The sequence below is a fragment of the Apteryx mantelli genome, chromosome 3, assembly GCF_036417845.1.
Source record: "Apteryx mantelli isolate bAptMan1 chromosome 3, bAptMan1.hap1, whole genome shotgun sequence".
In the NCBI taxonomy this organism is placed as follows: Eukaryota; Metazoa; Chordata; class Aves; order Apterygiformes; family Apterygidae; genus Apteryx; species Apteryx mantelli.
Window position 1 is genome coordinate 87,010,191 of NC_089980.1, and position 27,354 is coordinate 87,037,544.

Here is a 27,354-nt window from a genome sequence, read left to right on the forward strand (position 1 = left end):
GCTCATATTCTGTAACCACTCAGATAGGAAGATGACAAACACTGGAAGCTGGACAAAAATCAGAATAAAAATAAGTGGGGTTTTTTGTACAGTGAAAGCAATTAGCCTAGGAACAATTAAGAGTTAAATTAAAAGCTTTTGTAAAAAGTTCAGTTTCCATTTTACATAATAATGCTGTACCTCAAGACAATTTTTCAAATCAACAGTAGAATTAGCAATAAGATCAAGGGACATGACTATATGATTCATTCATGTCAGAAAAGAAAGCAGGTGTAGTAGTAGTCCCTTTTAACCTAAAATCTATGAATATACTTAAGATTTTATTTTTTATATATCTTGAGGAACAACACAATATGCAACTAACTTGATGGAGGGAGCTGACTGGTGAATAAATAGAGATCTATTCATTTACTTGCATAACTTTTCAGCCAGAAAATGTCGCAACACTACTGTCAAATCATCTGAGACAGGCTGACTTCCTTACTCCACAACAGAACTTGTGCTACCTTTATCAAGTCTTAGGACTATAAACCACAGGGTTTAGGTGGGTAAATTCAAAATACAGATTTCTCAAGCCTTTATTCAGCTGCCAAGTAATTCTGAGGGCATCCATAATGCTTTAACTTTAGAGATCTACTTGTGGACATGCTCATAACCACCTCAGCTTTGACAGGACTGAGTAAAGCGTCTGTCTCATTCCACTGGGGATACACAGAAAAACCTTCTCTCAAGAGTTTCAATCCTAGAAGGCATTCCCAAATACACTGCCATATGTCTACCAGACCAGGGTCCAGATAAAATGAAGCAGTAGTTGTATTTTCCTTTAAAACACAACAAAAAGATGATAATGATAGTGCCCCCTCCTCTTCTTTTACAGACATCTAGCCCTTACTCAGGATATAAAGGTTTATGTTCAATTCCCTTTTCTTCCTGGAGGGATCCCAAACCACATCTCCCTTTTCCTAGGAAATACTACACTCAGTAGTAATGACTTAAGTATTAACTCAATCAGCAGAAAGGAATCTGAGTAATAAACCATGGTTTGATGATTAAAGGCAACCAGGTGGAAAGGGAAGAGCTAGGTTCCAGGATTTCCTCAAAGAAAAATGCTCTTGGAGCAGAAATTGAACACGTAAAAACTGATCTGAATTTGAGTGAAGGAAAGTTCTTCACTTAATTCTGTATGAGGGTAGTAGGAAAAAGTCAATTGTGATCCCAGGTTTCTGAAGACTTGTGAAGCTTGAAGATTTTAGTTCTGTTCAAGCACCCAAAGATACGAGGCTGAATTCCACCATTAAAAATGTAAGGCTGAGTTCTACCATTAAAATAGCATTTTCTAAAAAAATAGGAGAACTCACTTTACAATTTTATTCTCTGATTTTGAACTGTATACTCTGCTTCCTATTAGAATGGTTTTTTATTACCCAAAAGTATATTAACAAGTGTGCTGTTAGAGACAGATACAAAGGAAATCATAATATAACTCACACCCTTTTCAATCTGCTAATATGGCATAGACCTGAGGAAGACTGCTATGCTCTTATCCTTCAACAGCTGTTTACTGCATATACCTGAGTACACCTACCACCTAAAATAATATTTTTTCCAGTAAATTTTTATTTACTTTTACTTCTGTAAAATAATTTGATTTCTTCTTTTCAGTTTCTATTCTTTCTATATATGATTTTTATTCTTCTTCTCCAGTACTTCTTTGGAAAATATAGCTTAAATATACTTTCATAACAATTACAAATATAAAGTAGGAAAATAATTTTCTCCCTTTTTTTTGCCCCGCCCCATATCCAAAAATGGACAATCTCATCAAGAATAAATACTGCCAGATCAACATTGAGGAATATTGGGGAAGAAATGGGTGCACAGGATAATTACAGAAGTGGATAAAGGGGGAAAATTTCACTAACCTGGGCAGTCAAACTGCAGCAGATGTTGAGATCTGAAGGGAGATAAATGCAAAGATTAGAAAAGCAAGTAAAGCACGGGGAGCCACTGAAGATCTGGGGTCTAAGAAATACCTGCTTAATAATTACATCGGACCTTTACAAAACCAGTGCCTTGTTAGTTTTTCGTGCTGGAGACAGAAATATGGTAGATAAAGTGGATGAGAAAGACGACAGTGCTAAAACTGACAGCCATGCCTGTAGTTTTAACTTTTTCAGATTATCTACCATATGGAGAAATATCTGTCTGACACAATTATCTGCTGATACTGAACATCATTTAAAAGATCTATCCTATCTTTACAAAACAGACTAACAGCAACTTCTGGGAAATAAAAGACGTAGTAGACTTCAGGAAAATGAATGACAGGGGAAAACTGAAGAATGAACAGCTTTCTTGAACAGAAGCCAAAGAAAGCAAACAAACATGGTGACGGAGGTGGGGGTTTTTTGAGTTTCAGAGTAAAAAAAAAATCTAGACCTACCAATTAACTAGACATTAAACATTATTTTACACCATATTTTTAAAGTAGCAAATTTATGAAATAATAGAAGTGGTTCACAAAAGAGAGACAGTACTTACCTTACAAAAACTGAATTTCTTCAATATGTGCTATTTGTATGTACTTCCCACTGTAGATATGCATGTGCTTTATATGTTTAGGTTTAGAGATTTTTGGTTACTAGAGTCCATACAGTACACATCATACTTTTCATCATGCTTTGCACTCAGGCATAAAGGACAGTGTTTATATATATGTTTCTACTTGTCTCCACTATGGAATCTGGGGGTATAGGATTTAAAAAAAAGGAAAGAAGTGCAGGATTAGGCATGTGCATGCCAAATGCACAGCCTGAAGAGCTGCAGTTATTGCAGGGTACCTAACTTAGTTCTACTTTGATTCCTTGAGCATATGCACATTGCACTGTGGAGAACACAAAGGAACTGCCGCCATCTATGCAGAGATGAGCACTCTTCCGAGAACAACAGCTGAAACACTGTTTTCTCAAAAGAAGAGCATCATTAGAGATCTCAAACCTGACAATAGTTAAGGAACATAGCATTTGCAGGTTGGCCTTGAGGAATTACAAAAATATCTGTGAGCAGTGTTATGGACGATGCCTCAGGTCTAGTGGGCAGAACACTAACTACCGCAGCAGGATTCATCCTGACTATCCTATAGCTTGTCCAGATACCTACATCAGATCAGATCTACTTGGAGAACCGTGGGTGGATCACTATTCCCCTCATTTTCCAGTATGGCTATAATTTTTTTTAATGACCCCAAAGCTTTTGATTGGAAGAGCGGGGAACAGGGAGCTTACAAGCAGAAAGTGGCCATTCTTCTGACTGTGCAGAATGGAGACACTATTTAGTCCTGAATAAATAAGGTCTTTCAGAAACTGAATAAACTGCAGTGAATATAGTCTTCAAAGTACATAGCAAGGGCTTTGAATACGTTCCTAGGGAAACTGCAGGTACAGAGAAACTCTTATAAGAGCTTTGTTTCTCGTTCCTCTCCAATTGAGTTGATGGCACAGGAAGACATTTTTCATTGACAAGCGTTCTAGGGGACGCAGGCTCAAACAGGTATAAGGACTAGATTGACGCTGCACAGAGGAATCAGATCTCTTATTAGCAAAACCATGGCACATCAGTGCTCCATAGTGAGAAAGAGGTGGCTAAGAAGTCAAAACAGTTGATAAAGAACAGAGCTTAAGGACAAAATCATTGCTGGTTCAGTTTAAGACAGCCCAACATGGTAAAACAATTGTCTCGCAGGAAGGCAAGGGTCTTACGCTACAGAGGCAAAAAAAACAAATCTCCTTGGCAACAGAAACCTGCATCATCTTTTATCCACATGAGCAAGCCCTCCTGTTCACTATGTTGTCTCTAAAATGAAAAAGATGACAACTTTCCTTTGCTAAAGCACAGGAACAAAATGGATGTTCCAACAGAAGATAGGAAATTTATAGCAGTAGACAGTGCTATCTTTTTGTCCGAGGACAGACTGTCTGGGCGTACCAACTAGGCCTTGCAACTTCAAGGTAAAAAACACAGAAGATCTGGAAACAGACTAAGCCACACAGAGGAGATAAAAATAAGTCTATCTGAACTGTCCAATATTGTGACGCATTCTGGAAAATGAGAACATTCATTTATATGGATAAAAAAAGTTCTTGTGACTAACAAAGTATTTAACAGAGACTCCAATTATCTCCATGTCTCTCTCAGGAATAAAAGACCTGGTCCTCATCAAAATGGTAAAGAGTTAAAACTCCACTTAGACAATCTTCTCAGATTGAGACTAATCATCTTAACTTATGTATTTTAAACTTTGCCTATGACAGCAAAAAACATTTATATATAGTAAGTGTTTGTCATCTATTCTGATGAGATATATGTGAAATAAATGATCCAGTTCCATATCTTTAAGGCCTTTAAAGTCCTGATCTCTTCTTAATAATAGAAAACATAATTTCAGCATTGCCCATAATTATCTTTAAGCCCAGAGACACGCTAGAGAAAGAATTCATGAGTTCTCAGGACAGTCCTGAGTTCCAGGACACTGTATCTGTCACCGAAACCCACAGCTACCTGTGAGCTTCCCCCAGTAAACTAATCACCAGCACCATTGCCCTGGATGTCAAGAGAGTCTTCCTCACAGACACTTACTAAACTCTTCCAGAATTTCAAGGAAGACAGAGGCACATACAACATATACTGTAGTACCTGCCTATGGACAAGGCCAACTTTCAACAGGACACATGCATCAGATACAGCCTGGTACATGGCACAATGCGTATTTTTATTGTAGTATTGTTGTATGCCAATTAGTTTTGACCTGCGAGCTTGAACAGGCTCTGAAACTTACTGGAAGAGAAGTATGTCCTGGTAAATGTGGAAACCAAAGAGGCCACAATAAATTTCATTACGCCAAGGAAAAAGGCTTAATTTCTGAGGTTTAAAATCCTACTCGGCCTTGATGATCAGGTCTCTAAATATTTCACCACTGAAGATTTTCTGTAGAGAAGATCTGTTTTTATTAGTCAGCTATGTCAAAGACCTGGGTTATAATCCTCAAAGTTGTCAATAATTCAAATGACCAGCACCCTGTATTGCTAATGGCTTTGACCTACTACAGTCTAAGAAAATTCACACCTGATAGTAGGATGGAAATGTGACAACGTGAAAGTTAAGAAATAAGAGCTAATCTCTCAATTACACAGAGCAGATTATAGTAACTTCAGTTTGGAGATGAACAGGTTTCCCCAAATCCCCCAAACCTATTCTTTTTCAGAGTGAAAAGTGAGTAATTTCCTATTTCCTACAAAACTTCCTATTGTAAGAAGATATCATTAGTAGGAGAGCTGAAAGACCGCAGAAGGGAGAATGGAAAACAGGTAATGAACTGAACCAAAAGAAGTATCCAGATGAAAGAGAGCTCAAGATAAATAGGCATGTTGGGTAATGGAGACCCAAATGCCCAAAGAGGACCAAGCAGTCTCCAAAGGGTAATGTAGCAAGGCGCTCCAAATCTCTGTCACAACTGTTTGAGAACCGAGTGGAGGGCAGGATGACCAGCCTGGTAAGAATGCTTGTCATCACCAGCACTTCTTCCCAGCCATTCCTAAAATCTATAAAAAGGGAAGGAGGCTGAATTGATTACCTCAGTGAGCAAGGAGTCGTCTTTGAATTTTTCCAAATGTAGTATCTTCCTGTTTTTTATACAAAAAAGCTCTGCACCACAAAGGCCATACATTCTGTTTTTATTTCCCAGTGAAAACCAAGGTTTCTCCTTCTACAGTGATCGCAAGTGCACAGAATAGAGTCCACTGCTGGCAGTCAGGCCTATTTACCAGCTAATATTCGCAACTTCAGATCCTTCACTCTACTATTGCAGAGTTTCCCCAAGAATCTGAAAGGCAGTTTACCAATGGAGGTAGTGAAGATCCTACATTTTCAAATGATGTAAGCTGCCAGCAGAGCCTGAGAGTCTGTATTTAAGAACTGTCCTGGAGCTGAGATATCATTTTGAAACATTTTTTAGCTGGCCAGCTGCTCTGCAAACTCCCCTTACTTTTCATTCTGTGAAAATCTTAACAGCAGAGTGCAAGCTGATGCTTTGCATCTCAGTGGCAACTTCTAGAAGCTGAGGCAGTATCTACATATTTATTCCAGGAGGTAAGCCTGTAATCCCACTTCTCTGCTCCTTGAAGGTCCAACTGAACCTATTCCTGGTATGCGAGGATTCACTGAAGCAATAAATTGAATCTTACTATCCAGCATGGAGGAGAATAAACCCAGTAGTTGAATCTGGCTACTCCCAAGGAAGTTGTTTCATTAGAAAAAAGGACTTATTCTTGGTACTTTTTTTTTTTTTTTAAAGAAGAAAAAACGCAGGTTCCCAAACATGAAGCACACGGAGGCACAGAACACACTCACTCCATACTGCTAACCAAAAATCTCTACATATGCAAACATGCACCCAACATGGACTATGAATGTGGATAAGCATCAAAAGGAAGAGTCAGATTCACGTTTTTAAGTGAATTAAGAAATAGCCAGGAAAGCAGGGTGAAAAATAATGAAAGCTATCATTTTCTGACCTATTTTGGGGGTTTTTTTGTTTTATTTTAGGAAGAGTACCATCAGCAGTATGGTAACTTTCAGATTGCATATCAATTATATTCTGCAGAGCTAGGGTGAGTAGCTTTGTATACAACTCCATAAACATATTTAAACAGTAAGTCTATTTTTTCAAATACAATTCAGGCCATACTTTACAAGTACATATTTTCATTATTAAAAAAACTTAGACTTTGTATAGGACAAAATTAAGATAGAAAGGTAAACCGTATCAATATGCATTTTTGATGCACTGCCTACCATCCAGTTTAAAAAGTAAAATGTGTAATAAATATTTGCACTAAGTATTTTGTTTAATGGTCTATCAGTGGGATTTGCCTAATGCCAACTAGAAATTGGAACGTTTGAACAAGACAAAACTCCTTTGTAAAACAGACAAAATATTTGCCTGTGGTATACTGAAAATAGCAGTAGAAATACTAAAGTTTTAAGTACACAACATTGGCAATTCAAGTCCTGATTATTCAACACAACTTTTCATCCTACATTTAAAACACAGGATTAAAAAAAATGTTAAGTACTCCAAAAAAGAAAAGACCTACCATTAGCAACAAGATGCATTCAATAATAGTAACTGCTAAACTGAACTGCACATCTTTGCTTGAAACAATGCATCTCCACTGAATTTATGCAGATACTGTAAAAATTCCAGGGCAAATTACTAAGAAACTAAAATATTGTACAGAAAATGTTAAAATGGCATTGTCAGTTCTATCAATATTCCTAATATTGGCTGAATATTGCCATCAAAAGATAATAAGACAGTACTGGTCCACATTTTGTGTGAACATGTCATAGCTGATATTGTCTTAAAATCCCATTGAACCTACCCCAGAAAAGACTGCAATGACATCATCCATTTTAAGCAATATTTCTTTTCACTAAGCTAAATAAAGCACAAAAAGCAGGAGCATCACTTTTAAACTACCTAGCATGCCTTGTGTCTCAAATCACATTTTAACAAAGCCTAATAAGCTCATATGAATTAATGATGTATGATCCTGAAAAAGGAGGTACTCTTAGCTTTCTTAAAGGGTAACGAAGAACAGCACTGAAATCCTTAATAGAAAAGACTGGCATCCCTGGAAAATGGAAGTCCTCTGTTTATTAACAGAACGAGCATGGCACGAGAAATTGCACAAAGACTGGGTACTTTCAAATCCTTTCAGATATACTTAATATTCAAACATACTTAATCATTTCCTTTAGTGAAATGGTCTGCATTAAGAACTGCTTGGAGAGATGTGTGTCAATCAGACAGATTTCTGTTGTGGACACACAATTTAAAACTGACTAAACTAGTTTTTATTTGGCTCTATATAGACATCAAAAGAAAAACTTTCTCAATTACTGGATTTAAAATTGAGAGGATTAACAACTATTTGATTTAGTAATCCCATGAATTGGCTCCTTGATATGAATGCTAGCTAGCACACCATATAATTAATTTGTTTAATTTTAGTTAGGGCTTAATTCATGGACAAGTTCTTTTCTCTTGTTTTACCAGCTTTTACTCTATCTAGCAAATATGGTGAGGCTGGTATATTTTTGAAGACCTGACTAATTGTATTATTCCAAAGCCTGAATTAAACTTTTATTTGTTTCTTATTACAAGTTTTACAACATGCATCTTCCTTTTCAATACACTTCAATAAATACAAAAGAGACAAGAGAAATCAGGGCTGGCCTCCGAAGCATTCAGAGGCCCTGTGTGGACCTCCCAGGCTCTTCTGCTGTACCAGGTCGCGTGCAGCGACTGTAGTGTGCAAAGCCTACACCCTTCCGTTACCATGGCCCCAGTGACACACAGTAGCCTGCCACTGGTACAGCCTGCGGTGCCTGTGCCCGTCTCACCACATGTTCAAGAGCATTCGACGCAGTGTCAGGGACTGCCCTTCTAGGTACAGAAAATGGGACTTGATAAATAAGGGAACCTGGCGCGAGGAATACGTGGGCATGAGGCGGCTGAGGTAGGAGGGAGGAAGAACGAGGCCAGATGTCCCGGCTTGGCCATTTTAATGGCACTCCAGGAGAACTAAGGGACACTGGTTTGCTGTTTGGTGATTCACGGGAACGCAAAGTTGAAATCCTGATTTAGAGTGGTGTGTGGGTAGAGAAGATGGCTAGGCATAATTTTCTATTTGGATAGGCCCAAGGCAGCCATTCTCAGCAGCAACAGAGACCCATATTTTTACTTTCGGAAGAATAATTTAAGACCCCATCTCTAAATCTTTCTTGGAGTGCCATATATACATTTGTTTTCTTAGGACATTTGCAACTAACAGTCTAGCAGCTACTTCAGGACTATTGTAGGCCATCCCTAATGAAGGAAAAATTTCAGGAGTTTCAGCATAATGAAAGCTGTAACTCACCCAAGTACCAAATCCTTTTTCCAGTATCACATACAATTTTCAAAACACAGTATGCAATGGAATAATAGTAACTTTCATTTTCAACAAAACAGAAGAAATTAAGCTCTAGTTCAGGAGATGTACCAGCAAAAAGTTATTTTTCTCTTATAGTCTTCCATTTATCCAGAGCTTTTGGAAGTACATAAAACATGTTTTTAATCAAAAGCAGATAAAACTAGGTTAAAACAGAAAACAAAAAACTCCCCCCCCCCCAAAAAAAAAAAAAGATCTTGAACTTCCTGCCTGATAAGTATCTACTAAAGTTTAAGCATCTGTGTTGAAGGGCAGAATCCATGCTCTTCCTATACTTTTACAAAGGTATTCTCAAACACTGATCTATTCATGCTTTCTCAAATATAGTTCCACAAAGATTATCTAAGGTTTTAAGCAGTCCTCCTAGCATATATCACTGCCTACCAAATATTAATATTATTCTGAGTGAAGACTCATTTATGTTTTCACAAAAGTAAATTCCTCTTTCAAGTGGTCAACTAATAACTTTTTCCTTTCTTTTTGGAATGATTAAATTTAAGTTAGGGGTAAGTGTGTATGCTTGGTTTCAAAAGCAAAGTTTTAGTAGAGCTAAACTCGTGAAGGAGTTTAGGTTTGTGTACAAATAATTACAGAAATGGTGTTTTTAGCTGTGAGAACACCTCATTATTTAATCGCAGCAGCAATCGGTAGGTTTACTACCAATGATACTGCCTCATTCTCTAACCCAGTGATTCCAACTCCTGCATCCTGTCACAAAGATTCCTGCTATTGGGGATAGAGCAGTCCTTGATACATACAAAATAATTATCAAGTAATTTTTTTTTAACAAACATATGACCTTCAGGTATTAAACTCTTTTCTTTCTGATCACTGATCCAAGACTGAGAATTAGAAAATTTTAGTTACTTAAACTGCCTGGCAGTTGAAATAATACTGCTGTTTATGAAATACAGGACTAATTTCCCATTTTTTTACTGGTGATTTTCTTCTAACACACGTACTTTCTTTGATTTAAAGATCAGTAGAGCTAGAGATTATTCTGTTAAATTATCTGTATGTCAAGCTTTCTGCAAGATTAGTGTACGCTTATCTACTGGGCCACATACATAAGCAAACAGAAATCTGGACACTGATAACATCTACACAGGTATTTACCCATTCTAAATATACACATGAATTTTTATTTGAATTCATCCTTTTTCTTACCATCTCTGTCATATCAAAGTGATCAGTGATCAAAGTTTGTTTTAGACTTCAAATATTTCATAGCATGGTCAAAAGTCCTGGGTGGAGAACACCTAGTAAAATGGTACCCCAATCCTCAGTGGATTCTTTGTGTATATCATAAGTTACCTAAATTGAATCAAATTTTGTATAGAAACCTGAATTTTAAATCATCAAAGGTTTAAAAAGATTATGTGAAAAAAAACAAGCTATTTTACATTTATCTTAATAGTATCTGTAAAGCCAAGAATGAAGGCTAAGCTTCCTCATGTTTTGAAAGATTTTATTTCAAAACAGTGGGAGCTTACTATACATTATTTAGGAAGATCTTCCTCTCTGGTTTACAGGAGGAGCAGAAAATTAAAGAGTAAATTGAGAATTTAGCAACAATGCACACTTTAACAAAATTATCTTCATTTAAAGGAAGAAAAATTAGAAGTTTTACCTCTTTTCTGTTATTTACTCCTTCTCTCAATTGTTCCTCTGAAATGCGGAAGTATCACTGGCAACATTTGCAGTTGAAGGTCAAAATAAACAATTCTCTTCAGCCTCTTCAGAATAGTACAGAATACTTTTCAAATGTCTCTTTCCACAGTTAAAGTATTTTAAACGTTTCTTTCTATACAACGTTAGGTTGAGAATAAGGAACTAAAATTTTAACTAGCTCTGACTGACAGCACTGATTAGAGCCCTGAAATCTCTTTTAATCACGGACAGCATCAGAATTACTGTTTCATGTTTCTCCCAACAAAACTTTCATTTTAAATATTTCTTCCTATCATTAGTTGTTTTCTTAGTCTAGGACACAAAGGGAAATAGCTGTGTTTTTAAATACATCAAATGTAGGCAAAGATATGCACTTACCAAGTGAACATAAGGCACAAAGTATCCAAAAAGTGCAGCTGGGATCCCAAATGCCCAGATTCGGTAACTTGTAACTTTGAAAACGGAGAAATTGAAAATCTTTTTCTCAGGAGGAAATCTGAACTTGCCCTTCTTCCCTTCTTCTTTGTCTTTGGCATTGGAAACGAGGGGTTTGTAGGTAAAGCCGGCCAGGAACAGAATGAACATAAGGATGCACAGGACCCTTAAGGTGTTGTACAGGCCAACCGAATCAATCAAAACTCTCAAGAGGAAAGGCAGCGACACTGTGAACAAGCTGCTGCCTGCAGTGACGATGCCGTTCACCAGTCCAAGGCGTTTCTTGAAATAGTACCCGAGAACAACCAAGGATGGCTGGTACGCAAATGAGCAACCACAGGCAAATAAAACTCCGTAGGTGAAATACAGAGGTTCAATGGTGCTATGCCAAAAAAAAAAAGTCCAAAAAAGTCATTAATGTTCTGTGCAGCACTGTATGTTCACATTTAACTATTATATGAAAAATAATCTTTCAATGAATTGAAATATTCACAGAAATTAACTGACAGTTTATATGTACTTATGGTTGAAATATACTGCATCAGTTTAATTCAGCAGTTGTTCAGCAGAAAAAAATAGAATATTTCATAAAACTTCATTGAACAGATGAAAAGAAAAATTCTGTTTAAGCAGAACAACCCCGAATACTCTGACTAAAAATAAATTTTAAAAATCACAGTTAGGGTGAATTAGCCAAATACAAGTTCAACCATTCTTGAGTTTTTCTTGTTTTTTTTTTTCCCTCTCCAACAAAAATTGTATTTTAATTTTGATTTACACACTTCTCTGCTGTGCTAGCAATTCAAACATAGTATTACAGCATTCTTCATGAGTCCAGGAAAACAAATGTATTTATATTGTCTACTCGGAAAATACAACAGCAAAAATAGTAAACATTATTAATAGTGGGAAAACATATCATCAAAATACTTTTGAGTTTGGTAATACAATGCATTATTAGCGTAAGATAGAATTTTCAGGTGTTAATTATTTTTAGACAAATAAACCCCTTTTTATTTAATATTCTAAATTCTGTTTTGATCCAGGTATTGGATAGGCCAAAAAAGTATCAGGGAAAAAAATCCATTAATAAAAAATGAAACAGCTCATATAAAGGAGGATCCTAATCACAAGGTTCTCCACCATTATCATCCACTAGCCAACACAACCGAAATGAAGCATGGTCATTGCCTGACAACACAGGTTCTGGGGCATGAAAAGGTACTTGTTCAAGAAATCTTAATAGTATGAGATAACATTATTAGTATAATTAATTACATTAGTAATGTAATGTTAATAAATCAAAGGAAACTTTTTTTCCATTTAGATGAAGAAAGAACTAACATGTCAGAAATGTTATTATACAAAATTTCTGAGGTGGCACTTGATGTTTTACTTAAATTTTTTAAAATGCTATGTTAGAAAAGAACCTTTGGTTCATTTAAAATCAGCTATACCTGCTTTCAAAGTAGCTGTTGAAAGCCAGTTAAACTGTGTTAATAAATACATTAAGCTCTTCTTCATTTGGGGGTTTTGTAAATTGTGGGGTTTTTTTAAAAGAAAAAAAGTTGAGGAAATATTTGAACAGCTAAGTAAACTGTGTCTCCAACAATTCTACATGTTCAGTAATTTTAAAATTTATTATGACACTGACCTCAGGCTTTCTATAGGACTTTTAAGCAGCTGTTTAAAGAGGCAAGCAAAACCAGAAAGGGCTGAAGCAATTTCTTGTGAGAGAACAGAGAAAAACAGCTGCAGTTAATCAATGCAATGCTCCACAGAAGCAAAATTTTAAGAACACACTGACATTAGAAGTTCTACTGGAGGAATTTAAAATTTTGCTACACTTCATCACCATCTTTGAGCTTCAGCGTTTCAGCTCCCTCCCACATTAAAATGTCACAAGAAACTTCCAGCAATCTTGCAATGACTACGAGAATACCCAAAGTAACACATTATTTTAAACAGTAGTTTAATCTCCTTTACTTTGGATTGAGTGATACTGATTATGTATCAGTTAACAGTACTTGAAAGGATGGTTCCATGAAAGAATCAAGGGATCAATCAATAAAACTCTTTTTGCTATGTTCTGAGGCCTCTGGTGGCACCATCTACGCAGAACATCATGCACCTTTACGCAAGAGAGCAGACCTGCAGTGAGGGGATTTTTATCCTCACTCTTGAGTATTTTGAACCACAGAGCATCTCCCCTGGTTCCTCCCTCCAAAAGCAGCAGCACAGGAGCAGGGGCAAATTCACAGAATCCAAAACAGCACAGAAAATTTCATCTTCTGGCCTGGATTCAAACATATCTTTCAGAAAAATATCTAAAACATTTTAAGTATTTCAGGCAGTGGTGAATCTGTAACTCTTACATTCACTACAGGGTGTAATTACCTTCCCTGTTAGTAAACTTTGTTTTAATTTAAGCAAATTTTCCCTGAAAACTTTACCCATTTGGGCTTGGATTTTCAAGGGTAGTGCTTTGTTTTGTTTTGTTTTGTCTTTCAACAGCAAAAAAATGGGTGCAAAACCTTTTTTTCCAGTCACTCACTATCTATACATGATGATCTGGTTACCTCTCAGCCTTTCTTCAGCAGCCCAAATAAAGTTAAACCCCCTAAGAGAGCCTGTTTTCCAATTCCTAAATCTTTTTTGTGATTCCTATTTTTAATCATCTCTTTAGTTGGTTCTCACAGGTTATTCCATGCAGCTGTTTTACTGAGTAGTTAATATCAACCTGATATTTCCAGCTGACAAATAGCTTTCAAGTTCTACTTCTGATGGAGAAAAATCTTTTTGTTACCCTGTTTCTTTCTTGTTACTTCATTCTTATGTCTTTTCTGGAGAATCTACTCATTACTGCCTGGGCATCTAGGAATTATTCTGTACACCTAAGGTACACTATTTTTAAGCATATGAATGAGTGTTTTATTTAAAGGGTTTTTCATCTTAGGATGTTAGCTGTCAGCACTCTGCTCTCTATACCATAATTGGCTTTGCAAACTTCCCATGCAATTGCAGAAATTCTTAGAAAATATTATTTGGCTAACACATGTCTGACACCAGGACATGTATATATTTGGCTAACACGTCTGACACCTCTCGTTCTGTGTGTTTTCATGAGAAAGAATATTTGTGTAACATATAACAGTTAATAGTGCTGATTTCTGCACTACAGTATCAATGTATAATATCGATCACATAAAGAGCAGCCAACAGAAACAACATAAGGGGAAGGACTGATTACCGTTATCAATGGAAAATGTCCAAGAAAAATAAAAACAAATGTTACAAAATGAGAGGAGGAACATAATATAGTAAGGACAAAGACCTTCTGCTTCCATCTGTAGGTTCATTCAAATAGTCTGCAGCATGAAATACATAGTAAAATATTTTTCCTGCATTATATATACTCTTACATCTCAGCTTCCTAAGAGATAAAATTCATATTAAGATATCAGTATGTAACAAAAGTAGTAAGTCATATCTACATTATCTGCTGTATGAAATTTTACTTTTAGAATATTGACCTTTTCTACATCTGACCTATGTTCACTTAATTGATAACATCACAGACATAAATCATTTTATAGTCTAAGTAACATAACAGAACGCCAAGAATACACATTAACATGGGATGTACTTTAACAAGAATTCAGTTCTCCAAAGCACACAAGTTCTCCTCAAATTCTAAAACAAAGTTAAAATAAGCTAAAATGTTTTTAAATTCTTTACAAAATAACTTCCCTTTACATGCCTCTTCTATCTTGTTGTTCCAGTGGATATCAAGGAAACACACAAGGATAACAGTATTTTGTTCAAAGGAAGGAAGCAGCTTTCCTTTATCAAGAGGTTTTATCTATAATAATGAGGCTATTTTAATACATATCAATTAACACAATATTGGGAAGTGGGGAGGAAGAAAGATTTTTCAAAGACCCATTCTTTTAGTCTTCACTTCACATGTGAATTAGACATCTCAAGCCTCTGAAAACATATATCAGGAAGATTTTTTTAAATAAAATGAATTAAGCTAAATATTTGCACTCAGATTAACTAAAGTTAAAAAAAGTCAGTAACTTGTTCAACTAACAAGAAAACAAAGCTTTCCTCTTCCCATAAGTATGAATTATTCTCAGAATACGCACAAACACTAATCTCAGCACCTAAACCAGAACTATCTGAATTTGTCTTCTCTTCTTGTAAATTTGTGAATATGTTTTCACATAAGGGCAGATATGCCCAAACTAGATGTATTAGCTTAGGCACGGTGCCACACAGCATGAATATCCATCTTCCAGATCACAGCCAGCTCACCTCTATCTGGTTCAGAGCACAGGCACAGAAAACACCTTTTTGCAAACCTGTCTGCCTAGGTATGTTTTCATCTACGTAGGAAACCCCTTCTGAATTTTGCTTCTGGTTGTCCTTCTGCTTATTCTGGTAAGGGTGGAAAAGGGCAGAGTTAGGAAGTAGAGGTACCTGCAGTTTATTCTCCTGCTCTCTCTTCCCTAACCAATTGCTAATGATAACTAAGATAAATAACTAAATTTCCTGCTTTCTCATCTTCCAGTGAGCATGTCCAACATGTCAGTTGCTCTTACATTTCTTAGAATTTCTTAGAATTTATTCTGCAAGAGTTACAAAAATGTACAAAACGAAGGGGGGGAAGGGGGAACACTCAACTACTGCGTTTTCACTAACTAATATTTTCTTAATAAAACCAGTAAGCCCTAGATATATGCCATTATATCAAAGTGTTCACCATCTCAGTGTTTGGCAATTTGACCAGTAAGAATAGTGAAAAAAACATCTAATTTGACTGGAACATTAACGCCTTCATGGAAGTTACTGTATATTTAATCAACATTAATACGGTATTTTAAAAGCAAACAGTAAATAATAATAATAATAATAATACCTATGTACCTGCTGAAATACAGCATATATCAAGAAGAGCAAAAAATACAATAAATTTATCCAGGACAATCTTGTTTAAGTGCTCACCTCATAGCATTAGTCTTGCTGTTGACACATTTAGTAGCTCCTTTTAAATAGGGATATATACTAAATATATACAAATACATACCAAAACAAAACATATATATTTTTTTTACCTTACAAAGGAACTTGAGAGGAGTCCAGCAAACCCCACTGCTGCTCCAATAACAGCTACTTTTCGGCAACCAAACAGGTCTGTGAATACACTGACTATCGGAGAGCAGAAGAAGATCATCCCCATGGACAGAGAGCTCACCCATGCTGCAGAACAGACAAAGACAACATTTTAGAAGACAAGAGTGATTAAAGCTTTCAGGTACTATTTGTTTTAATTCAGCAACATAAAATCATATACAAAGGTGAAACAATTATGTAACTATTTTAAATATATACCTAATGTGGTAAAAATTCAAGGCCCAACAGATTTATATGATCAACTAATTTAGACATTATCAACTCTAGGAATGCAATTAACGACAGAAATAATTATTATTACTTTTCTTTTTTTTAACATAATTATTCCCCCTGTATGAATACTGGTTTAGTCACAGAGGCTCTAAAACAATTCTGAAATCTATTACCACACATTTCATTTGATTTAATTCTAGACTTTAATGTCTTTTAGCAGCTCGGGTAGCTGAAAAACTAACGAATTTTTAACTTAATTATACAGAGCTAGATCATGCTACTGAGTAAACTAATATCAATTTGCATATAACTTTTATATTGTAATATACAGGCTAGGAGAATGATTTTATTTTAAAGCAAAAGAACTGTGCTAGTATAACTGCCTCCTTAGATGATGGGAAAGTATCACTGCATCTGTTACTGCTTCAGCTCTACAGATGTTGTTAAAGCTGTACTTCTTTGTTTATAAATCAATCTTCAGATCATTAAGATTCAGTTCAGGTGAGTACTCTAACGTTCCAGCCACAAAAGTGTGTGTGTGTGGGGGGGGGGGGGGGGTGTTGTTTTTAAATCCAAAGGCACAGACTCACCTGCTAAAACATCTTCAAGTTACTTGGGTAAAAAAAGTATTTGACTCATTTTGAGTTAAAATCAACTTTCTACTTCATTTTGTACAGAGTCATGTATTTAAAACCACATCATTTACCAGCTACCATCTAATCATTCTCCCAAAACTGTGTTAGTGATGCTATGCCCAAAAGTTCTTCACCCAGGGCAAGTTTCACTGTTATAACACAATATTTATAACAAACATATTTAGGTGAGTAAATGTCTCCCCCTAGATGTGCTTTTATAAAAAAAAAAAAAAAAAATCCTTGTGTAACTGGGTAGTGGGAAAAGCTCCTGATGCAAAGACGCACTGGAAAAAAATAAACTTATTTTTGAATCGCCTGGAAAATGAAAGAACTCCTTATCTAAAACAATCTGGAGTAGGTTTTAAATTTACAGAATTGTGGTTCCATTTAGAACCCCTTTCCCAAAGACATAGTTAGATAAACAATTGTGATTCAGTGACAAGGACACATAAAGTTATCTTAAAAAATACAACCAAGAGACCTATGGAAGAATATTTGGAAGGATGTATTTCATGATTTAGAAGCAGCATCATTAAGGGGCTGCAGAACCCTACCATTGATGAAGATCCCATTGTGCTAGGCACTGTACAACAGAACAAAACAAACAAGCAAACAAAAGAGTATTGTTCCTTTGTCAGAGAGCTTACAATGTAAGAGAGCTTACAATGTAAATGAAAGCCAAAAGAGAACAGATAGTTAGAGAAAGACAGAAATGTGAGTACAAGAAATAACCTTTATTTTAGGGTAAAGAATGATCTCAGTGACCCACAACCTGTTTTGTTTTTTTTTTTTGTTTTGAGGGGGGGGGTGTTTTGCACACATGATAAACATTATGGAGTTTCAAGGAACAATTTAAAGAAGAGTGAGGTACTTTTACAGATATTTATTGCAGTTCCTGGGTATGACAAACCCAGACAACACAGTCCTGCCAGCCATGCACCTCTGCAACAGAAGGGACACTAACCAAAAGGCAAAGAGAGAATTTATAAAAGATCTGGCCTTTCTCTTCCTCTGTAATTCAAGGAAAGCTCAAATGTACCCAGGGTATGGCAAAAGATGACTTAAAAGACCTCTCCTGTGTTAGAGCACAGATGGCTCCTGATGTTGCAAGACAACAGTGTACCAAGTGCAATTCATAGACAGAAGTCAAAGTAAGTAAGTAAGTGCTCTCTCGCAGGCTGGAGACCAGCCATTTGCAGAGTTGTTAGAGTCCTCAGGACTCCTCATCTCATTCTTCACCTTTCCCAGAACGAGGCATACGGAGTTCTTCTATCCAAAGGAAACTGAACACGGTAGGGAGAATGCCCATGGCTTTTCCAACATACCGTGGCTCTGTCGCACCGCACTTCCCCTGACACCACTGCATGATGTGCAGGGAAGGACTAGGAGTCACAGACTACCTATGCCACCTGGGCTATCAGCAGGGCCAAGAGAAAAAGCAGCTAGAGCTTGAGAAGCAGGCATTACAAGACGCCAAGATGCACTGTAATCAGTTAGCCTTGGTAAGAAGGTACTGAGAAACAGCTGAAGCTCCTGCCAGCCTTTCTGCCTAGGTATGAGAAGACACAAAGGTGACTGCGGCACTGATGCAGCTCAGCGGAGATTACTGGCTAAGAGAACCCAATCTCACAGGCACCCCCATCCACGGGCACAAACAGGGGAAGAAACTGGTGAGCTGGAACAGAATTTAAATAACTTGCATGAAGTCACAAAATAAATTAATTCAGAGCCACAAATACAGTCTAGTAGTCCTAATTTCCAATTAGTACAGGCTGTGATTCAAGTAGCTATCTCCTTGGTTTAATCAAGTAGTTTACAGTAATTCTTAATGTCTTATAGAGCTAATAAAATAATTAGAATATAAAAGCCTAAAGGGAAAACATTCAGCCCAAATTATATCCAATTAACAACATGCTGACTTTGTATTTTCATGTTTCCAGGTATTAATGAAAGAAATATGCCTTTCTTATCACATGATTCTCTTTTCCTCTTGTTTCAGCACTGCCAGACAAAGCCTGAAATGAAGGAAGGGTTCCACTGATTTTCAACAGAACAGACAGAAAAGAGGAAGGACCATAGCATTATCATCTGAAGTTTTTCAGAATGGCATTGCAATTAAGGAGCAGAACTGGGAGCCAGAATTTTTTTTTTTTTTTACCCAATTAAAAAATACAAAAACAAAAACACACACACCCTATCCATCCATGCTATATCCTTTACCTACCTAAAAGGAAACTGGAGTCTTTTAACTTACTTACAACTGTAAGTTCATATGAGACTCTTAGGTCTTACAGAAATGTAAATTAGAGAGATATTTTTGGCATGTATCATATATGAACAACTTCATTATTTAGCAAAAAAATGTTAAGTTAAACCTAACAAGATGCATGTTTTTTGATATTTACGGTCTTCATCCTTTGTGAAGAAACTCAGCATTAAAATAAAATTTATGATATTTTAATTCAGAACAATGCATGTGCAGATCATATTAATTTCTTCAAGGCAAACAAGTCTTGCTACAATATCTTGATCACACAAAGACATAAAATATATTCAACAGACTCAAGTAATTTTAAATTTATCTTTGCTCAAATAAAATTTTAAGCATTCTTACACTTTTTTATTTCCTGTGAAAAGGTACATAGAACTGTCTTTCACATTTTTAAATACAAATTACAATAACCATCCCAAACAAGTAACATGACAAATTACAAATGCAGCTTGCCAGAGTAATGAGAGTTCTCTAGAGCGGTTATTACATATTAATTAAAACACTTCTCCTGCAGGCTACTGGCTGCTTTCCTGGCCACATGCTGGCTATATTTCAGAGCTGCTAATTCAGATACTAATATAGCACCTAATTGCTACATATAACTGCATTCATATTTACTCATAAAACACTCTAATTGACATAAGAGAAAAGCTACTCCTTCTTTAAGGATTTAAGCCTTCCTTAGGCACTGGAACTTAAGATTTAACTCCTCAAAATATGTAATTGCATAATAATCCATTTCTGACCTTCCCTAGAAGATGTAACACTAGTTATTACTTAAGATAAAACACTGAACCAGACAGTTTAGTTTATTGATAGGATCCATATCGAAAAATCTGTTTCTACGCCATTCAAGCATATAATAGATTACAGAAGAATTTTACTGTAACCAAATTAAGAATCACAGCTCCCTCTCCTTTACTTATAACAGTTCATTACAAATACATGTAATTCAGCTGTAAACTGAATATATGTTCTATTTTTCTTAAGTTATTTCTCTGTTCAGAAATCTATGGCTACAAAACTATACCACATACTCCACAAACATGCTGCTATTTTACCATGAGTTTGTTAAAAATCAGCCATATTTTAAATAATATCTGCTGTCTTTAGCAATTTGAGAGTTTTAGAAATCATTCCCTTTTTGTTACAGTTGGATTATGTAATACACACTTTTATTCCAGACTATGAACCAACGTGTCAAATCTTTTAGTTCATTCTCTAAATTCAAACAGTAGGAGTTACATGACAATTTAACGAGAAGAACATTAATAACATATCTCATTAGAATGTTTCATCATGCATAAATTTAAATGAAGGCTACTCATCCATGGTATTTCTCCTTACATCAAAATGTTTCTGTGCATTACAATAAGAATCTCCTCTCAGTTTTATCCTCACAAATGTCTTTCAGGTGGTTGGCTTAACACAGTAATAACACCCTTCATTTTTTAATGAACTTCACAAGGTTTTTAAAGTATCTTCCCCTGGGAATTTTCTGGTTGGAGACAGGGAACAAAAAGACACCGTATGGAAGAGAAGTAATATGAAGCAAATGAAGAGAAGAATATTTAAATTGAGGTTTCAAAATCAACCTGAAAAATATTTGGTTTCCCCCCATTAAAATCACATACACGTATTCATATAAGTCAAGCACCAAACCAAGACAGCACTATAATTACAGCTCACTGCATAGACTGCAGAGTAATGTTAGGCACCACAGACACTAAGACTGCAAGTGAAAGCAAGCTTGCTAGATTCAATAGAATAGCAGATTCTTCTGCACAAAAATCTATAGCTACACTCTCTTTTTAAACATTCACAAAATAAGACTGGCCAACTATCCCCTAAATCAGTACCTCTACTCACTGTCAGACATCCCTTCCTAAAATCTGTTCTCCTGCTGTCCTATTATGTAACCAGTAGGGTAGTTCAGGCTGCACTATACTGCTATTTCTTAAAACTACAAACTATAACGATGCTGGATAATGAGAAATCAGTGGGTTAACACATAACGAACAGACACTACAGAATCAGGGACATGACTCAAACTGGTTCAGAGTCCTTTTCTTCATTTAAAAGATGGAAATAATACTACTCTCCCTTATTAAAGAAAATATGTGAAATTCTTATAGTTTGCTCTAAGAAAAGAGCACTGAGGGAACTGGCAGATGTCATTGCTAGCCACTCTCCATCATCTCTGAAAGGTCACGGAGATCAGCAGAGGTGCCTGAGGAATGGAAAAAAGCTAATGCCAATGCAGTCTTCAAAAAGGGCAAGGAAGAGGACCCAGGGAAGCACAGGCCAGTCAGCCTCACCTCCATCCCTGGAAAGGTGATGCAACAGCTCATCCTACATGCCATCTCCATGCATGTGAAGGATAAGAAGGTGAATCAGGAGTAGTCAGCATGGATTCACCAAGGGGAAATCACGCTCAACCAATCTGATAGCCTTCTCTGATGGGAGGACTGGCTGGATAGATGAGGGGAGAGCAGTGGATGTTGTCTACCTCAATTCCAGTAAGGCTTTCAACACTGTCTCCCACAACATCCTCATAGGCAAGCTCAGGAAGGGCAGGCTAGATGAGTGGACAGTGAGGGGGATTGAGAACTGGCTGAATGGCAGAGCTCAGAGGGTTGCGATCAGTGGCACAAAGTCTAGTTGGAGGCCTGTAGCTAGCAGTGTCCCCCAGCAGGCAACACTGGGTCCAATCCTGTTCAGCTTATTCATCAATGACCTGGATGAAGGGACAGAGTGCACCCTCAGCAAGTTTGCTGAGCATACAAAACTGGGAGGAGTGGCTGATACACCAGAGGGCTGAGGGACTTCAACAGGCTGGAGGGATGGGCAGAGAGGAACCTCATGAAGTTCAACAAAGGGAAGGGCAGAGTCCTGCACCTAACGAGGAATAACCCCATGCACCAGTACAGGCTGGGGGTTGAACTGCTGGAAAGCAGCTCTGCTGAGAAGGACCTGGGAGTGCTGGTGGACAACAGGTTGACCATGAGCCAGCAACGTGCCCTTGTGGCAAAGAAGGCCAATGGTATCCTGGGCTGCATTAGGCAGAACATTGCCAGCAGGTCAAGGGAAGTGATCCTCCCCCTCTACTCAGCCCTGGTGAGGCCACACTTGGAGCACTGGGTCCTGTGCTGGGCTCCCCAATACAAGAGGGACATGGAGCTACTGGAGCGAGTCCAGCTACAAAGATGATTAGGGGACTGGAGCATCTCTCCTATGAGGAGAGGCTGAGAGAGCTGGGACTCTCGAGCCTGGAGAAGAGAAGGCTGAGGGGGGATCTTATCAATGTGCATAAATATCTGAAGGGAGGTGTCAAGAGAATGGGGCCAGGCTCTTTTCAGTGGTGCCCAGTAACAGCAGAGGCAACGGGCCCAAACTGAAACACAGGCAGTTCCATCTGAACATGAGGAAAAGCTGCTTTACAGTGAGGTGACTGAGCACTGGAACAGGTTGCCCAGAGAGGTTGTGGAGTCTCCTTCCTTGGACATACTCAAAAGCTGTCTGGACACAATCCTGGGTAATGTGCTCTAGGTGACCCTGCTTGAGCAGGGGGCTTAGACTAGATGACCTTTAAAGGTGCCTTCTAACCTCAACCATTCCGTGATAAGAAATAAGGGTTTTTTTAAATGATGATTGTGTAGAACTAAATACAGGAGGAGAAATACGAATGTCAGATGTTTAAAAATTGTTCCATTCCGTTAGCGCTGTCCACCTCACATACTGAAAAGGTTTTGTGTGAAAAAAGTAGTCTATTACTATAAAATCAGAATGCAGAGTTAAGATAACAGCTTAAATACTGGCACTTACTAACTTCTGAATACACAAATTCATAGCTTTAATACTATTTAAGAGGTTTTCCTTGTATTTATAAAAATAATTGGAGGAAAAGAAAGATCAATATGTAACTAGTAACTTGGTGGAAGAATGAAGATTTATGATTTATGTAAGAATCAGGGAAGCATGTATTCTCCTAGCCTCAAACCATTAAGAGCTGAGGGACTTCCTGAGCTTTTTTTTTTTTTTTTTTTTAACAAATTTGGACATTTCAATGCATTTTTAACATTCAGGTGATTTCTCTTCCATGCTCTCCTGGAACACTTGTGTACGTTTAACATCCACAGCCTGTTATAGCAAACCATTCTCTCACTCAACTACAGGCTATGTGAAGGCCCTCCTTCTCTATTGTGGTAATTTATGTAGAAGTGTACTTTATACAGGCATACCTCATTTTATTGCGCTTCACAGATATTGTGTGGGGGTGGAGGTTTTTTTGTTGTTTGTTTGTACACAAATTGAAGGTTTGTGGAAACCCTGCATCAAGCAAGTCTATCGGTGCCATTCTTCCAACAGCATGTGCTCACTTCATGTCTCTGTGTCACATTTTGGTAATTCTCACAATATTTCAAACTTTTTCATTATTATTATATCTGTTATGATGATCTGTGATCAGTGATCTTTGATGTTACTATTGTAATTGTTTTGGGGCGCCATGAACCGTGCCCATATAAGATGGTGAACTTAATCGATAGATGTTGTGCATGTTTTGACTGCTCCACTGACCAGCTGTTCCCCCGTCTCTCTCCCTCTCCTTGGGCATCCCTATTCCCTGAGACAACAATATTGAAATTAGGGCAATTAATAATCCTACAATGGCCTCTCAGTGTTCAAGTGAAAGGAAGAGTCTCATGGCTCTCACTTTAAATTAAAAGCTAGAAATGATGAAGCTTAGTGAGGAAGGCATGTCAAAAGCAGAGATAGGCCGAAAGCTCGGCCTCTTGTTCCAACCAGTTAGCCGAGCTATGAATGCAAAGGAAAAGTCCTTGAAGAACATTAAAAGTGCTATTCCAATGATCGCACGAACAATAAGAAAGTGAAACAGTCTTATTGCTGATACGGAGAAAGTTTTAGTGGTCTGGATAGAAGATCAAACCAGCCACAACATTCCCTTAAGCCAAAGCCTCATCCAGAGCAAGGCCCTAACTCTCTTCAATTCTATGAAGGCTGAGAGAGGTGAGGAAGCTGCAGAAGAAAAGTATGAAGCTAGCAGAGGTTGGTTCCTGAGGTTTAAGGAACCAAGCCACCTCTATAAAAGTGCAAGATGAAGCAGCAAGTGCTGATGTAAAAGCTTCAAGTTATCCAGAAGATCCAGCTAAGATAATTGATGACATGGCTACACTAAACAACAGATTTTCAATATAGACAAAACAGCCTTATTTTGGAAGAAGATGCTAACTAGGACTTTCATAGCTAGAGAGGAGAAGTCAAGGCCCGGCTTCAAAGCTTCAAAGGACAGGCTGACAGCAAGAGAACTAGAACTGACAGCAAGAGGACTAGAATTAGAAGTGGAGCCTGAAGATGTGACTGAATTGCTGCAATCTCACAATAAAACTTTAATGGATGAGGAGTTTCTTGTTATAGATGAGCAAAGAAAGTGGTTTCTTGAGATGGAATCTACTCCTGGTGAAGATGCTGTGAACACTGTTGAAATGACAACAAAGGATTTAGAATATTACATAAACTTAGTTGATAAAGCAGCGGCAGGGTTTGAGAGGATTGACTCCAATTTTGAAAGTTCTGTTGTGGGTAAAATGCTATCAAACAGTATCGCATGCTACAGAAATCCTTTGTGAAAGGAAGAGTCAATTGATGCAGCAAACTTCATTGCTGTCTTATTTTAAGAAATTGCCACAGCCACCCCAACCTTCAGCAACCACCACCCTGAGCAGTCAGCAGCCATCAACATCAAGGCGAGACACTCCATCAGCAAAAAGATTACGACTCGCTGAAGGCTCAGATGATGCTTAGAATTTTTTAGCAATGAAGTATTTTTTAATTAAGGTATGTACATTTTTTTTTTTTAGACATAATGCTATTGCACACTTGATAGACTACAGTATAGTGTAAACATAACTTTTATATGCACTGGGAAACCAAAAAATTGGTGTGACTCACTTTGTGATATTCGCTTTATTGTGGTGGTCTGGAACCAAACCCGCAATATCTCCAAGGTATACCTGTACAGCAAAGGAAAAGGATGGCTTCCACAAGAAGTTTTGTTATGAGTGTAGCTAGGGAATTTGAGAGATCCTGTTTTGTAGGAAACAGAAGTGGTTGTTCAAAGTTATTTCTTGATATAATTGGCTGATCTCTGGCTAGTATTAATAATTTCTTGCCTCCATAATCACATTTACATGACATTTATTTTAACAATAGAAAAACTTCAGTTTGGTGTAGATCAAAGACTGATTTAGTCCAGTATCCTGCTTCTGACCACAAAATGCTTAGACAAATAACATAAGAAATAGAGCTAGCATACTGCAAAATACATTTTCCCTGGCTATGTCCTCCTAACATCCAGCATAAGCAGCTTAGAAACTTCCTAAGCAGAAAGCTGCATCTACATATCCTTGAAGAACATTTAGTTTCATCAAGAATTCTGGCTTCACAGCATTTTATTGTAATCATTTCCAGAACATGTACATGCACCATGTAAAAAAAATAAATTCTCCTTTGTTTTGAACCTGCTAATACTCTAATAATTCCTCTGCTGTAAGAAATACAAACTGAGCATCCCTACTCAACTTCCTCTTGCTATGATTTTTATATACCTTTATCAGAGCTGTTCATACTTGTCTTTTCCAAAAAGAATTACCATTGAGTTAGTCTGTCTTTGTATAGAAGATACTTCATACATCTCCATTCATGCTCTTCTCCCTTAGTAAGCCTTCTAAGGGTATTATACCATTTATGAGACAGGGTAGTCAGAAATGCATACAGTATTTAATGGGGGGGGGGGAGAACAAACCTACATATGTTTTTCTTTTCTTCTCTATCTCCTAATTATTCCTATGCTTTTAAAAACTTTTTTGTTTTTTTACTACTCGAGTAAAAATGTTTTTAGACCACTATCCATAATGCCTAAAAGACCTTCTCTCGCAGCCACAAATGGTAATGACTAACGTAGAGGCCATTGAGTTTTTCAGCACGTATTTGGATTATTTTCCCCACCCACCATAAGAACTGAATTGCACATATGTAGACTGAATTTAATCTGCCACATTAATGCATAATCATTCATCTATATCAGAACTTTTAGCAGTTCTCTGCAGGCAGCAAATTGCAAACAATTAATTCCAAATATTTGTTTGTCATCAACACATTCTACTAAATCCTTCTTTTTTCCATCCAATATATTTGTATGGGACCAGTGGCAATGGGGTTACTGGCAGAGACTGTCCCCCAGCCACAACCCCAGTATGCAATAATCTCTTCAACGACAACTTACTCAGTAAAACTTTGCAACTCTGCAGAGTAGAGGAACAGTTAAAGTGTACACCTTTCATTTAGACTTCTAGTAGACTATAACACTTAAACAAAATGCAACTCACTTTCTTTAAAGAATGCTCTATAGTTCATCTGAAAGCTGTTAAAACAATCAACCTCAATCTTTTAATTGTTATTTTCATGGGCAAGCTTGCTTAGCTTTCAGATCTTCCATGCTCAATGCTGTATTTTATTAACTGGTTAAGTTACTTATTTATGAATTATTCAAAAGTCATGTAGCAATATTCATTTTATTGTTGAGAGCAAACATATCTGAGAGTACTCACATGAAAGCATAGTCCCTACCCTGAAGAGTTAATTGACATTTATTCTATCATGCCACTACTTCAGAATATTTTAAGTGTTTTCTTAACAACAAGCAAGGGAATATTTGGGGGAAAACTTATCTTTATTAGACTACAGGTGATTGAAAGTTCCTTAAGCATGTGTATTGCTTCAAGATTTTTAAAGCCTGAAATAGAAAAAGCAAACTGAAGGTGAAGTTACATTGGGGGAGGATGAAACAGGCAAGCTC

At 37.0% G+C, this 27,354-nt stretch overlaps 1 protein-coding gene across 1 annotated transcript in view; it reads right to left on the reverse strand.

Annotated features, from left to right (window-relative positions):
• Positions 1-27,354, reverse strand: part of SLC16A10 (solute carrier family 16 member 10) — an 82,166-nt gene that overhangs the window by 19,786 nt on the left and 35,026 nt on the right. The window contains exons 2-3 of the mRNA XM_067293849.1: positions 16,280-16,424; positions 11,103-11,541 (exon numbers count right to left, since the gene is read on the reverse strand). Of these exons, the coding sequence (XP_067149950.1) occupies positions 11,103-11,541; positions 16,280-16,424 (584 nt within the window). The remainder of the gene's footprint in view (positions 1-11,102; positions 11,542-16,279; positions 16,425-27,354) is intronic.